The sequence below is a fragment of the Macrosteles quadrilineatus genome, unplaced genomic scaffold, assembly GCF_028750875.1.
Source record: "Macrosteles quadrilineatus isolate MER2022 unplaced genomic scaffold, UCM_ALF_1.0 Scaffold_4__1_contigs__length_99947679, whole genome shotgun sequence".
NCBI classification, from domain to species: domain Eukaryota; kingdom Metazoa; phylum Arthropoda; class Insecta; order Hemiptera; family Cicadellidae; genus Macrosteles; species Macrosteles quadrilineatus.
In genome coordinates this window covers 88,806,653-88,823,432 of record NW_026542597.1, presented here as the reverse complement: position 1 = coordinate 88,823,432, position 16,780 = coordinate 88,806,653, and the positions used below count along the sequence as shown (strand labels likewise).

The 16,780-nt window shown below is 34.5% G+C and overlaps 1 protein-coding gene across 1 annotated transcript; it reads right to left on the bottom strand.

Moving 5' to 3' along the window:
• Positions 1-1,087: 1,087 nt before the first annotated feature.
• Positions 1,088-8,873, bottom strand: LOC128991296 (uncharacterized). Its single transcript, XM_054414070.1, is given in 1 exon segment — positions 1,088-8,873. A coding segment is annotated over 1 exon segment (5,799 nt). The 5' UTR covers positions 8,787-8,873; the 3' UTR covers positions 1,088-2,987.
• Between the last annotated feature and the right edge of the window lie 7,907 nt (positions 8,874-16,780).

The following is a 16,780-nucleotide window of genomic DNA, read 5'->3' as shown; positions in this document are numbered from 1 at the left end:
AATATAAGAATTAGAATTTTGTTGGCTTTTAAGGCCCTGAAATGTAGGTACAGCAATTCCGAAAATAGCTCATACCTATTTTGGTCATAATTGTTTTGGCTGAGAAGAGTTTTGAGCTGAGGAGGGTCTCGGTGCCGGATACAATATGTAATGTTTTACTTGAAGGGTTGCAATTTGAATTTTGTTCCTGTAAATTTAGTATTAATAAGCAAAAATATCTCATTATTGGTATTTACAGGTCACCTAGATCATATGTAAATATTTTTCTGGACTGGTTAGATATTTTAATTGAATATTTTAATAAAATATGATAAAAATATTGTAGCAGGTGACCTGAATATTGATGTTTTAGTATCGGATAGCAGACATAGATTGTTACAACAGATGTTAGAAAGCAAAATATGAGGTACCTTGTTGATTTCTCAGCAAGAGTTACAGATAATTCGGAGACAGCAATAGGTAAATTTTTGATAAAGAAAATACATAATTATCTGACTTAAAGGTAGAAGGTCTGGTTACTTTCTTATCTGATCATGATGGAAAGATATTAAAAGTAAAATCCAACATTCTATGAAAACCGTAAATTTGCTGATTAAAAAAGAGTTGCGTAAATTTTCACCTGAAAACATTAATCTTTTCACACAATTACTTTCCAATGAATCTTGGTTCGATGTGTATGATTCCAGGGTAGAAACAAAGTATGATGTCTCAAAAAATTGTCTTTCTATTTTGATCAGGCTTTTCAAAACATATTGGTTACAATAAGAAATAAAAACGTACATGGATAACTAAAGAATTGAAGATGAAACAACAGCATATAATTCAACTCACTAAGGAATATCGTTAATCGTAGTAAAAAAGTATTAGTATAAAATATTTTTCTACACCAGGAAAAGACTAATTATAAAAGAGAACTAAATAAGGCCAAAAAAAATAAAAAATAAATTCCCAAAACATTCAGAAAACCGTCTGGAATATAATCAACTCTGAAGTTGGGGAAAATGACAAGAAACCATTAGAAAATATAATTGGTAAATCAAAATTCATAAGCAATTTTGGACCCATAAATATGTTTATGTATGTTGGACACATAATATGTTTAAGTGTTATTTTAGCAACATGGTTACAGATTTAGATTTAAATTTAAATTGTAACAATCAGAACGTGACGGCTGATGTGAAAGCTGATTTTATCGATGACATGTTTAAGACAAAATTTGAGCTGAAACCGATCTCTGAAAGAGAGGTGGAAAAAATCATTCAATCTTTAAAAAATAAACACTCCAGTGGGCATGACGAAATTCCTGTAACAATAATAATGGCTGCAAAAACCTACATCAGCAAAATTGTATGTCATCTGATCAATTCTTCGTTTGTTTTAGGCATTTTTCCTAACATATTAAAGCGGTCAAAAATAATTCCTTTACACAAAAAAATGACCCTTAAAATATATCCAATTATCGCCCAATGTCTGTTCTTCCTTCAATTTCTAAAGTGTATAAAAAAGCTGTCTACTTACAATTATCAGAGTTTTTTGAAAAATTTAATATTTTGGATGATAATCAGCATGGATTCCGGAATGGAAGATCAGTTGTGAGCTCAGCTGTTTCTTTTATCGAATCAGTCATTGAATCAGTAGACAAAGGACATTATACAATTGGCATATTTATGGACCTTTCTAAAGTGTTTGATAGTGTAAAACATAGTAAATTACTAAACAAATTTAAAAATAATTGGAATATAAAAAAGAGCCCTTAATTGGGTTTCTTTCTATTTGACAAATAGATCTCAATTCGTGGAAATTACCCATTTGACAAATCATAATAGAATTATCAAATCATCATCAACTTATCAACCAATTAAATTTGGGGTGCCACAAGGTTCAATTTTGGGGCCTTTGCTTTTTTTGTGTTACGTTAAGGGCATGGAAGATACTTTGACCTACAAGAAAAATTCTAAATGATGTCTTTACGTTGATGATTCTAATTTGATTGTATTATCTAACTCTCCAGAATAAACTGAAGTTTTTACATATGTAGAATTACAGAATATTGGAAACTAGTTCTACAATCATAACTTATTATTAAATTCACAAAAACTAAATTTATAAATTTCATCCAGTACAGAACAAAATTACAAAAGAGCCAACAATAACTTACAACTCAAATAACATTCAAAAGGAAAATCAAATCAACTTTCTGGGATTAACAATAGCTGAAAAGTTGAATTGGGATAAACACACACAGAAAGTTTTAACCAAAACTAACTCTGGAATGTTCGCATTATTAAAAATGTCCTTTTATTGTAATTTGAAACCCCTAAAAAGTATATATGTATTTTGCTCACATTCACTCCCATATTTCATTGGGTTTAGCATTATATGGGTCAACAAAAATATTAAATATGGATATCATTCTGAAGCGACAAAAAGAGGTTACCTATCAGAATTATGCTTAAGCTTAAACAAGATGATTCGGCAAAAGAACATTTTAAGAAATTACAAATTTTTACAGTTTATGGGCAATATATTTATGAAACAATTGTTATCGCAAAAAAATGAATCCGAACAAGTAATAAATTCAGTGCATTCTTATAATTTTAGGAGGAGAAGAGAGTTTGTCCAGTCTCACAAATTAAATTTTTTTGAAAAAACCCTCTTATGCTGGTACCGATTTTCTAAAAATTGTCCGTGAATTCATAAAAAAATAAACGAACCTATCTAAATTCAAGAAAATTTTAATAGAGCATATAATAAATCTAGCATTATATTCTTTTGATGAATTTTCCTCCCATAAATAGAAATAGTACTTTTGTTTTAAGTATTCTGACACTATTCACTGTACCACCAATGTACATGATTTATGACGAATAAAGATGTTTGAATATGAATATGAATAACATTACGGTAACAACTTCCTCTCTAAAGGTACGTTAGAAAAATTAATTTATTTACTCAATAAAACTCTGTTAGTTATTTTTATCAGATATTTAAGTAAATTTTTTACACCCTGGACAATTGCAATACTCCGGCCCTGAGCCACAGTATCCATTGTTACTGCAACAGTTAAACTTAGTATTTGGCTCACATTCTGCTTCGTAGATTCCATCAACCTTTGGTACTTTTGGGCCACATTTTTCTGCTTTGTCTTCACCATCACTCCGATCACATTACTTTTTAGGTCCATAACGGTAGTTTTTATTTTTCTTGAAGTCAATACAACCGTTGCAAGTGCAGTGTTCTGGTTTACTTCCACAATATCCACCATTGGAGCAACAATATGCATTATCATCATCTGGGTTACACGTTGGAAATACATCTTTGAGTTTGTTTACTTTTCTTCCACATCTGCCACGTTTTCCTTCTTCAGCATTAAGAAAATACCAGGTAACAGGGACAGTTGGTTTGATAGGCTGCTCTAGAATCTTTTGTGGGTTATCTCCATAGTTTTTACAAGTTGGACAGTCACAGTAGTTTTCTCCTGATCCGCAGTACCCAGCGGGTCCACAACAGCTGTAGCCTGGGTCGTCTGGGTCACAGACCGGGTAATATCCCTTATACAACGGTGCAGAACGGCCACAAAGACCAGCCATGTCATCTCCATCCTCTGATGTCCACCAGCGTTTTTCATCTATTGGAGAGCATTTATGATTAATTTCATTTGGGTCTGTTTTGTCACAAAGTCGTGCTTGATAGACAGTATTTAACAATGTGAGGTCATCATCATCAAGCTCAACAGACCATATCATTAGTCCACCCACGTTCTTTTTCACTGCATATTGTACTTTAGCCTCGAGAGATTTTTTGTTTTCATACCCTAAAAATGTTTTATTTGCTGGATTCCAAGCATATGGAGTACGACTTTTCTCGTGGAAATTTTGTTCAAACCCCCCTGTTTCTAAAAACTCAGGTATTTCGTGCCATGCCTTATACCCCCCTTCAAACACACCGTTTACTCTTTCTGCAGTTCTCCACATTCCATCCTTGCCATCTACTGGTTGACCAACATTTTTCCAAAATCTTCCATAGAATGGTAAACCTATATTTATCTTATGCGGCAGTTGTGTTTTACAAGTGTAGTATTTTACTGTCCAATCAACATTTGTTTTACCAGAAAATCTTGGAGGCATTCCAAAATACAAAGGTGATGGAGGTCCTGTATAAGCTCCCCACTTACTTGCCCAGGCTCCAAAATAATCATAGCTCATTATGTTTGCAAAATCAGCATGCTTTAGCAATCCTGGCAAATCAAATCCTGGATCTAGTATCCACTGCCCTGCAGCTCCTACAAAAGACAACAAGAACTTTTCTTCTCTTCTTACCTCACTGGCCAAGTTATCCAAAGCACTTCTTATTTCTTTAATCAGATTAACATAGTTTTGTTTATCTTGTGGAATTCCCTCATTGGCACCTCCAGTTACTGGATATTCCCAGTCAATATCAACACCATCAAATCCATATCGCTGGATCATTTTTACTATGGAGGCTATAAAAGTGATTCTTTTTTGTGGGCTAGCAGCTACAGCACTAAAATACTGAGAATTCTCCCAACCACCTACTGCAAACATAATTTTGACATGAGAATGCAGAGCTGCCAACTCCATTAGATTTTCTAAACGCTCTTTAGAATTTTTTACTTCATCATTAATATTTTGTGCATTTTTTCTATCAGCTGAGCCTACATCTATGGTTCCATCTTCTTTCATTTCTAAAAATGCATAAATTACATGTGTTAATCTCCTTAATTCTCTACCACTTATTTTCTTCTTTCCCCAAGATGTATAGTAACCAATTATACGTTTATTGCAGTTTTGGACATTAACCAGCGCACTTCCCTCGTCTTCATCACCATCTTCTCCACACCCACGTTTGATTGCTCGAGTACTCTTTTTTTTATCTGTTACCTCAGGTAACTGATTAATCCAATAATTTTTCTCTTCTTCTGATAGAGTATCAGCTCTTTCACATATTAATGGGCTTACCGGAAACCAAACCGAAGCATCGTTTCCAACTGCAATAGGACGACCAGCATTAATGGTAGTAGCTGTATGTCTCCACGGGCTTCTTATATTTACATTTAATGCTTGAAGTTCTCTTTGAACCTCGTATTGTGATAAAGGTGTATAGACTTGTTTTCTTCTTAGGTTCTTTTCTGTTTTGTTTGCTGGATGATTGTTACTTGCCATGAAACCAACAACTTGTACATTCAATTTTTTATCTTTGTAGCATACCATTTTCCAATAGCATGAAGGAATTTCAAGTTTATTGATTTTTCCAATGTTCTTGTTACATATTCCGGTAGCAACAAGACTTCGATGTTTCCTGCTGAAACATTCAACTTCAGTTTCTAATCTTTTCCATGGTCCTTTGTTGGTGAATGGATCTTGTGGAGCAAGATTTATATATAGATTTGAACTAAGTCTTGCTTTTTCAGACCACCTCGCAATATTGGCAGGGGTTAAATGTCCTTGATCCCATGGTTTTCCGCTGTAATCTGACGGAGATCCTTGATAACTTGCCAGTTGTGAGCAAGGGAAAGGTTTATAACCCTGAGCTCTCTTTACGTCTTTACTTGCTGCGTAATCTTTACTTCTATACTGAGTACTCTGATGAAGAGCTACAGTCCATACTGGAAGCTTGCGGAATAAGTTGAAAAGTGCAACATAAACTGTTACATATTGTCCAAAAACAGTAGAACCAAGCTTTTGAACCTGAGGGGTTTGTAATGAAACGAGAGGATATGGAATGGGACCACAGTCAATTCTATCACAGGTTGGTGTTGGTATCCATGTTGGCCGCTGATTCTCTCTACCAACACATTTCACTTGGCTATTTGGTTCCTGATATCCAGGTTCACACTCAAAGTCACAAGTTGCACCCTTTTTCCTACTTGAACATCCTGATACTAATGTACGTTGTATAATATTAGGTATACTAACGGGTGGACATAAATTATATTCGTCATCATCTTCATCATCATCACTATCACAACTACCAGGTCTAGGTCTTTTATTTGCCATTCTCTTGGGCCTCTTTTTACAGTTTCTCCTATTTTTATCAACATTTTTTTTACTTTCAGGGACTTTTCTGCTGTTATTATTTACTCTCTCTACATCACGTTTTGATACTTTTTTGGGACCTAATGGTTTCATTTTTACTGCTTTTCCTATAGCTTTTAACCCTTTGCCAATAAATTTCCCACCTACCGGGATCAAAGATGTTGCAATATCTAAAGCTTGACCTTGTAAGAGTTCAGAACCATTCTCCCTTGTTTTGTCCCAATCCCCTGTAACAACTCCATTACCAAGTTCTACTGCATTTGATACATCTTTCACAATTGGTATGTTAACAAACGATTCCTTATCTTGACCAAAGTCCCCTGTAACAACATTTTTTACAGTATTTACAACTCCTTTAGCTGTATCAACGACAGTTTTTGCTGTATCTTTAACAGTGTCAACAAAAACCTCACCAACCTTTTTAAGAGCGTTTCCTATTCTTTTAAAGAAATCTCCAATCCCTCTCTTTTGTCTAAGCTGAACTGCACTGTCACTGTTACCATTGTTTTTATCAAAACGAGTTAAAGATGTTTCTGTTTGCTTATTGTCAGAATCAGGCTGGAAACAATTGAAAATGTCAGAACTTTGGAAAGGGTTAAGCTTATTCAAAGAGTCAAGGGCAAAATCTAGGTTACTTACTTTGGTAAATATTTGTTTATTATCCATTTGCTGAAGAATTACATTATTTGCTGCTGTATCACTAAACAGGTCATAGAAGAAGCATTCTGCTTTATTGCGATCGTGCCTTACCATAAAATGTGAACACCAACTCTTAAATTCACTGTTGCATTTAATGGCACAGTCTATTTCACAGTTTGTGCATGGGCCAAAATTCTGTTTAGCTTTATTTTCTTCTATCGAAAAGCCTGGTGTTCTTACATAGTTAATAATGGGTGAGGTTATATCTGGTTTTTTGAAAACTGTGATAAATCTATCATTCCTTACATATTTAACCTCTTTAGATGAAATTTTGCACATCTTATTTGCATAAGACATTCTTATGTAAGAATTGCTTGAATCAAAAATATTAAAACAATCTTTGAAAGACTTTCCACCTATTTCATGAAAAGAGTTATTATCATTTGATATCCTTTCAATATCGTAGCTGGACAACAAATCGTGGTTCATTATTAGCTTCTGATTTTCTGTAAATATTATTGGATATCTCATTATAAATGTTGTTGGGGAGTTGTTACCCGGAAGGTCCTCGATAGTTAACTGTTTTGTGTTTTTTGTTATTGTGTCATATCCAAGAGCAATACAGAATGAGTCTTTTAAACACGACATCAAAGCACTTTGAATAGATTGTTTGATATTTTCATTTACAACCCATTTACTGTCTGGACATATAATAAGATTATAAAAATAATTTGTGTTTTCAGGGTAGTAACAGGTTTTGCACCCTGTCACTGAATCACACCCAACTCCTGGATATGTGAAACATGATTTAGAATAAAATGCTGAATGAGTTTCATTTCTTATTGAAGCGCACTCGTTCTTTTTTATATCGGAAGTTTGGTCTTGGCCAAAGATTTCTTCTCCAATTTCAATGAACCTAGAACTAGCATCCCTAGAAAGTGGAAGAGATGTTATTTTAAAAGCAGAGATAAATCCATATTGCATGTCTATATATTGTATTTTATCTTGAGAAGTAATCATAACACAGTCCAGAGTCTTTATAGAATACGACACATAATTACATTTATCATCGTGGTTACATTTTTTTAAACATTCTTTGAAGTTTTGTTCTCGTGATTGTTTGAAACCCTCTCCTGTTATGGAAGTATGTCGAAAATAAGACCAGTTTTCCAAAACCCCCATTGGTTGTGTCATAAAGACGGTTGTCCATTGTGAGCTCTGTGTGAAAACACCAATTGTATTATTGAACATATAGCAAGTACGAGTGGAATAGTCATAGCTAAATGCCACACAGTCATCTCTGTCAAAGCAATAACCGAAACATTCCGGAAAGAGTAAATTAGATTCAACGTCCAAAGGCTCATTTGATAAGAACACATTTACAAACCTTTTTTGTGGAAAGTAAGGGCACAAGTCACAAGTGCGAATTCCTTCATTTTTAATTTTGAGTATGGACTTCTTTTCTACATCAATAGCTATACACGGTAAACTGTCTGGTTCTACTGCAAAATCTTTACCTTTGATTAATAAGTATTTAACAAAATTCTGGAAAGATTCTCCTGTAATTAAGTTTGTATCATCATCATCGGGTATTTGTTTGCTTTCACAACACTGAAAAATGTCTCCCTGTCCTTCTCCGCAAGACTGGGAGCCAATTTGCAGCATCCAAGGAGGGCAACCCCTGATGGTCCAGTGTGATGGTTGGCATGGAGACCAAACACACTCAAGATCGGTCGTCAATGGCGGCTTTGGATGGTTACTATCAAGGCAGCAAAAATATTTGTGACCATTGTCACAGTCTTGGATATTATATTGCACGAGACTATATTGTTCGCAACCTGTCACTTTCCAGTTGTTGGGTTGACAACCAGTCCACCAACAACCAGTTTGAGGGGCGCGAGTTGTTGTTGTGTCCAGTGTACAACAGTAGTATTCTGAACCACCTTTACACCCTCTGATGTCTTGCTGAGTCCTATTGTACTGGCCACAACCAGTTATAGCCCGGGTGTTTGGTTGACATCCGCTCCACCAACAGTCATTTGCTGCATAAGAGAGATGGAAGAGCAGGAAATGTATCAAAAGTAGGATCATTGCTGTCAATTTAAGTAATCACTTATTGCACTTCATCATACCTCTCTTAGAAGACTTGTGTTGGTTTTGGCGCAAAGTTAAGGCGGTACAACAACGATTCTGAAAAAAAAAAACACACATCTTGATATAAAGTAGTGTATACAGATGTACAATGATATTACAACCAACAGGAAACCCTATATCAATAAATATTGGAGGGTAGTCATAGAGACAATTGTGGACGACGAACTAACTTTCAATACCAGTAGTTTTAATTTTAGAAAGAATGTTTGAATACACACCCGTAGGTAAAATGTAAATTTGAAAGTAAGGTTTGTTTCAAAGCTAAGAACATGGTTAATTTGGAATCTGACTCCTGTATATTATTTAGAAGTCAAAACTACTTCGCCTATTGCCAATGGTACTTGTAAGTTTCTTGTATGTTTTTGTTAAAGAAATTTCCCTTGAGCAAAGCTCTATCATGATAATATGATGCATGTTAAAATATGCATTGGTTCCTTTCACTAGGTATTCATTCTCAGGTCCTCAGAAACCAAAAACAATTTTCTTAATCTTTACTCAAGGTAAGACTGTAAAACAGATAAAAAAATGAACTGCATTAAAAATTTGAACGTTTAGAAAATATAAATTTGTAAAAAAAAATCATTCTCACATTTAAAGTTTCAGTTAGAGTATTCCCTTAACCATAAAACTTGTTTCAACTTAGGAAAGTTATGAAAGTCGACCTTGCATATACACGTATAAACTATATTTGTTTACATTTTTCATTGGATTTCTTATAAGATTCACAATTTTTGGGTCAAATTAATGCTCAAAAGTCAATTGTTGTTTATTGTTTATGTCAAAAGTATGTGAGTATTTGCATTTTTCAAATCAAACAGCATGTAAATCATGTGACAACCTTGTAAGCTAAAACCTGAGTTGCTGAAAAACTTATTTTCTTTCCTACGTTGATATTTATGACAATGTCTAAAACGATAATATTGTTTATGTTTTGTTCAATAAACGAAACAGTATTTTGATTGTAAACTGTTTTAACCAAAGTAAAACAAAAATAAACAAAATAAAAAGCTATGATTTAATAAAAGTTAGAATGCTTCTACTCTCCATTGTCTATTGAAAGGGGAGCAAAATAAGCTGGTCTAGTGGTTAGAGCGCGGGACTGAGATCCCGGGTTCAAATCCCGCCAAATCACCAGTGGATTTTATCTAAGTGATAATGCGCAACCCTTAGGTTCTATATAGCCTGAAGTAGTGTGAAAAACAATTCCAGGCTCGTGCCTAACCTTTTTTGACATACAAAAAAAGTTGTCTATTGAAAAATATCAAGCTTGAGAGTTTCAGAAGCCATAGAGAGGTTCAGTTCGCAAATTGATTAGACAAATTGATTTGATCTATTCATAACAGTCCAAAGTTTGCACGACTTCATTTCCATATAATTTCTGCCCCCATCAAAAGCAAACCCTCAAATCTGGAATCGGAATCTACGCACTTAAGAAAATGTCTTAATACTGTGAGTTAGAGACAATACTCTTTAGTTATTTTTTATACATTCACTCACACTTAAGTTTTGGACTTTTTTTCCAACACGAAAAATAAATTCGGACAGTAGGGTCTACCCTAAAACAACAAAAAACAGTCATAATATATTCTTAAACTAGATTATGAATTATCAATTAGCCAAAGAGGAAGACTTCGAAAATCCTGAAATTTCCACAGTTTATGGACAATACATCTATGACTGCATACTAATTTCTAAAAATGAGGCACAAGTTCTACATCTTCCATATGCTATAAGTAATACAAGACATAAAAATGAAATAATCCCAACTCATAGTAGATTAAAATTTTACAATTTAAAAAACCAGCATATTTTTATGTACCGGTATTTACAACAAAAATCAAGTAAATAATATTGACTCAAAGAATTCATAACAAACAAACAAATTTTTCGACCTCTGTTGGCAACAGAACTTATCCTCAAGAAGTTTGTATGATTGACAGGCGAAGATTGCGTACACCAAGAACTCGGAAATCAGTTTTTACTGATTTAAACATACAAGTTACTAATTATATTATTTAGTTTAACTTGCAAACATTTAAACTCAATGTTAAACAATAAATGGGGAACGTGTAAAGCAGCCAATCAAATCACAGCGTATGACTCCTATACGCCCGTCTCTTTTGCTAAGGCTCTATAGACAGAGTGGTAAATAACTAGTGTTCGTCAAACTACAGGGAAACAGCTGTTTTCAATTGTGCATCTATCTGTATATATAGGCCTACTATAATACGAGTAACGTTTGTGCACAATCCTATATATAATACGAGTAAAGTTTGAATACTTGTCAACTCGAACTGGGAATCGGCCCTAACAAAAACGTTTATATTTACGGAATAACTAAGTTCTGTGTCAAAAATAAGTTCTAGACCAGTGGTACAGTATTATGTTTTTAGAGGCCAACTCGAGTTCTAGATTAATAGTTATGTTTTATTAGTAGGCCTAGCACAAAACTGCATGATGCATCAAACGACAATTAACTAACCAATTTATTAAAATCAATTAATTGGTAAGTCAATTAACAAATATGGTAGAGGAAACCCGATCTCAAATATAGGGAAATAAACTATAGAATATGATATTAACTATTATACAACATTAATTCTTATACAATGGCCCACATTTAAAAAAATAAAATACTGATATAGTAAAAAGTAGTAATGATACCTACTATTTTTAAATGCAGAATTTTTATTTTGGATTTTTTAACTGTGTCAGTAGTGCGAGTTTATTCAGGCCTACAATGGTTTTCAATGACAGGGCCGCGCACAAAATGTTGCGCCAATAGCACCAATACGTGAGCACGATAAAATGGGTTCCGTGTAAATTCATTATTGGTATTTTCCCAATTACATCGTTACTCTTACAAAGTACGCCTTTACTTGTTTTGAATAATAATACCATTCTTAATGTCATTCAAATCTTTTCAAATTACAAACTCTCCCTTTCACTACTATTCTATGTCGGTGGTCTGAGCTACAATTTACTGCATAGAAACGCTTTTAGTAACAGGCTGAAAACAGGCATAAACCACGTCTACTTCAACCTTTCCCTATATTTTAGACTATATTTTATAATATCATGGAAATTGTAAATATGTAGGCCTATATTAATTTTTTTAATGTCCCCTACACATTGATCACCACGAGCAATGCTCGGTCCCCTGGTACTCATGTATCAGAGAAAAACTCTAAAAAAATAAATACACAACAAAAGTTCTTCGTGCATTTAAAAAACGTAAAGACATGGAAGCACGGGATTTTAGCCAATGGCCCTTCATCGCTGCGATATAAGAACATTTAAATTATTAAACCGATGTACTCATTACGATAAATTTATTAAATAAATAAGATTCGGTAGTGCCAAACATCAAGGATTACATATATGTAAAAAGTAAACATAGTTATCTACCCTGTCCTAAAGTAGGATAGTATTGTATTTATTTAAGTGTTTTCATCAGCAGACGCATATGCAGCACTTCCCTCTTTCTGCTGATTTAATACAATTAATCAAAAAGTAATACAGCAATAAAGTACAGCAAAGTTCTTTTAGCGAATTTCCCTATAGGGAGGTAGCTATTACCGTAGGTGGCACGGTGAGACCTAGGCCCAGGACCGATTTAAATTTTAATTTTGATGACCCCATAGGCCAAAAACACCATTCCTTCAAATATATATATACATAAGTCGGTGAACGCGATAACTTGAGTAATTTTTGTCTGGTTTTGATTAAATTTGGTTTAAAGGTGTAAGGCGGGATAAACTTGAATGAGTTCGCGAACCAGCACGATCGAACCATGGGAACGAGGTTTTACGGGGGGTTTTATGGGGTAAAAAATTGTTTTCTCAATTTTGACCCAAAACAATAAATTCATAATTTTTCAGACCTTTTTAAAGAACTTAAAAAAACAATAATTTAGTATATATAAGTGTTTTTGTACGGTTATTGGTAACGGAGAAAATTCAAAAAATTGTAATTGGATATATTTTGATCAAACTTGGCAAATTTATTTATTGTATACTAAGCTATTAATATTTTATTAAAAACCTCACTTCAAAAGTTTCCTTATAGCAGTAAACCTGGGTATTCGTTAAACTTATTTTTATTTAAATCGATTTAATAAAAAACCAATTCAGACAAAATAATGGAAATTCACTTAGTCGGTAGGTTTGCTGTGGCGGGGGTATTTTATTTTGGTCTTAGTTTATATTTTTAAGTTGTATATTTTGTATTCATAATCGTTTATTTAGTTTCCTGTGGATTATGTTGAAATAAACATATTATTTCGTTAATTAATCTATTCATTTCGATCAGTTTCTTTTTTTTTGTAAGATAAAGTGATATGCTTAACAACTATCTCTTTCTCTTATATTAATACGTGAGGGCTGTTTTTTGTGAACAAAACTCCTCCGTTATTTCTGGACCGATTTTAACTTTTGAGGTGTCAAATAGTTCGTCTCAATTATTAGTTTTGCATAAAGGTTTTGAAATTTAAAATCTCTTACCCTTAAGGGCACGAGACGCTCTTAAAGGTCGCATTTCCGAAAACAAATTTAAAAACAGAAACAGCTGTATATACAAATAAACTCACCAGCTTTTTGGGAGTAAATATTGATGTTTGTAATATTGAGGAGGTTATAAACAAATCTAAACAGTTTAGTTAATCAGTATTTTATTTCTTATCAAATGGTTTTGTTGAAAGAACAGACAATTTCTTGAATTTAAAGGAGAAATACTGTATTGAAAACAGGAGGAGAAGACAATCAATAGGAAATCTTATACTTATGAGAATAGTAGAGGATCCCTGGTCTCACAGTAAGGAATCCAGGTACACAATCAATAGGGGAGATGAATAATTTTTGCCAGTTATGCTAAGCAACTTATTTTGAAAGTAAAAAAAACCCCAAGAAGAATATACACATCATGTTGTCACAGTGGTAAAGTAAACCTACCTAAAGTCAGATCAAATAAATACATGCAAGACATGTTTACTGGTAACAGCTTTATGCCGAGTAAACATTTGTAGAAAACAATAAAAAATAAGGCCGGGTCCTAAAATGCCAAAATATGTTTACAATAAGCGTTTATTATTTCAAAGCGCTATTAAATAGCGAGAGTAATTCAATTTACATAAGCATTTAGTCGGGTCTTCTTAAACTCATCGAAAATTATGACTGTTATTACTGTAGTTTTAAAATAACTTCTGTACCGGTACTTGACAATTGCTCGATTTCGAGCAACAGGTACACTAGTAGCCTAAGATTATTTGTAAACACTAATCATAGTTTACCTCTAAAATGTTAAATTAATTTTGATAGAATTATTAATTGAATAAATTTAACTGCTAAATGGCTGATATTAAATAACAGTAAACAGTAAACGTTACCTTGGTATGGTAGTAGAGCGAGCGCCAAGCAGAGAGTGACAGTCCCCTGTACAGGAGCTCAGCTCGAGATTGTACAATATATGGTGGGGCGAGGGTTGGCAGCAGCCAGTGGGTATTTCCCATGGTGGAAGTTACGGTCTAGTTTAGCGAAGGGTCAGGAATGTTGTTTCCTCGTCTTATCAGAAGTGTTGCATGGTAAGCTTAACCAATGCAGATTAGCACCGTGAAGATAATCTCACGTACGTTTCGGCTAACTCGAGCGTATAGTCAAGAGGGAAAAGATTCTACAACCAGACAAAGAGTCACCTCCATGGTGTACAAGGGATATATGGGATTTATAGTCCGTGAGGTTGGCGACGTGTCGTAACACTTCGGCCCAAGTAACACTTCGGCCCAGTAACATTTCGGCCCGAAACCCTCAGATGTGGCCTACGGTCCAACTCTCTACCTGCCCACTAGTAACACTTCGTCCCAACAAAATATTTGACTGGTTAGGTTAGGTAAGATTCCACCGATTCTCCGTCATGTGAGGTCAGAGGATGCAAGGGGTGACGGTTGGGCGACATTCCACCAGAAGGTGGTTGCAAAGTATACAGGTCATGTACCTCTTACTACCTGAACTGCGTTCCTCAACACTTGTCAATTTTTCGTCGGGCCGAAATGTTACTCCATTAGCTTATTTAATCATCTGTAAAAGCGAGTGGGACGAAGTGATACTGTTTTTCTAAGAAATTTGAGTTTGGTCGAAATTTTACTGGGCCGAAGTGTTACTACATCGTTGGCGAAGGACTCTGAAGGATTCACGTCCCTTCCACCAACGCACGCGCACTCACCAGCAGGGCCCTACCTACCCCACGGCGAGTGACCCATGTGTGTGTGTATAGGTGTGTCTCTGTGTGTGTGAGGGCTGTAACCCAGAGTCCTTCGCCGACCTCACGGACTATAGTGAAGTAGACATAGTCACATATAGAAATTTCGAATAAAAGGTTTAAGTACCTTTATACTGTTGAATGGTTCAGTTTTTGTCATTCAACAGTAACATGTATTTAACTTTTTTAGCGAATTTCCCGATAGGGAAGTAGCTACGGTACCTGGAGCAGGGACCGATATACTTTATACAGTATACGTCCATGAACGTGATAACTTTAATAATTTTCGTCCGATTTTGATGGAATTCGGTTTGAAGGTGTAAGGCTAAATAATCTTGAATGAGTTCTCGAACCAGCATGATCGGACCATGGGAACCGGGTTTTACGGGGGGTTTATGGGGTAAAAATTGGGTTTTCTCATTTTTGACCCTCAAAACACAAAATTTCTCAATTTCTCCTTAGACCTTTTTAAAGAGCTTAAATACAAATAATTTAGTATATCAAAGTGTTTTTGTACGGTTATTGGTAACACAAAAATTGTAAATTTCAAATTCCCATGTTATTTTTATGGAGAATATTGTAAAATGTAGTTTGCTTGTGTTATGGATATGTTTTTATCAAACTTGGCAAATTTATTTATTTTATAATAAGCTATTAATACGTTACTAAAAACACACTTTATTAGTTTCCTTGTAGCAGCAAACCTAGGTACTCGTTAAACCTAAATGCCATTTAAGTAGATTTAATTTAAAATCAATTCAGACTACTGGAAATTCGCTTAGTCCGCAGGTTTGCTGCGGCTGGGTATTTTTTTAAGTCTATGTTACTTTGTACACAAATTTACTTTTGACTGAAATTCCATTCGTGCGCCACCGGCCTCACGTCTGCGCGAAATTGCTTAAGTACCTATTGTATGTAAATGTCTTTTCTGCATTTGGCTAAATTTACGAAAGTAAATCCTTTTTTGATAAATGAAATCTGACAGTAGTCTTTAACTATACAGATCCGTGTGCCTTTTAGTTTATATTCAAACTAGCTGTAACCCGCGGGCTTTGTACCGTTTAACTTCTTAATTTTCAAGATTATCTCGTTCGCATGGCTCAATCACGTCCTGGTTGAAGTTTGTTCGCTACGCTCACTCACCTTTAGGTTGGAGCTCGTTCGCTGCGCTCACTTGCACTAAATTACCAACGAGACAGTTGCTTAGTAATTCATCCAGTGTTCTGCAAATAAGCTGCTAAATGTTCATCTAATGTTTGGTGCGCAGCTTTTTCCTTGCAATAATCAATGACCCGGTTGCATCAAATGTTACAGTTCGAAGTTTTTTGTCCTGGCTAATCCCACTACTTGTGAGGAGGTTATCAAAGTTATAATTTCACTCAACAATGATAACTCTGCCAGAACAGATAACGTTTCGTCTCGCAGGTTTAAAGTTGTATGAAATATGGATACCGTTTGTCAATTGGTTTGTCTTCGAAAGCTGGATAAACTTTAATGAGTTCACCAGCAAGTTCGGGTCATGAAAACGGGGTGATGTTTTTTTTTTAATTGTTTGTTTTTCAAATGTGTACCCTTAAAACATGGGAATGCCCAATTTTCATTACAGCGATCGTGTATAGGTTAAAGGCGGAGTTACGTGGGTATATGGGGTATAGTTTTATCACCTAATTTAAAAAGAA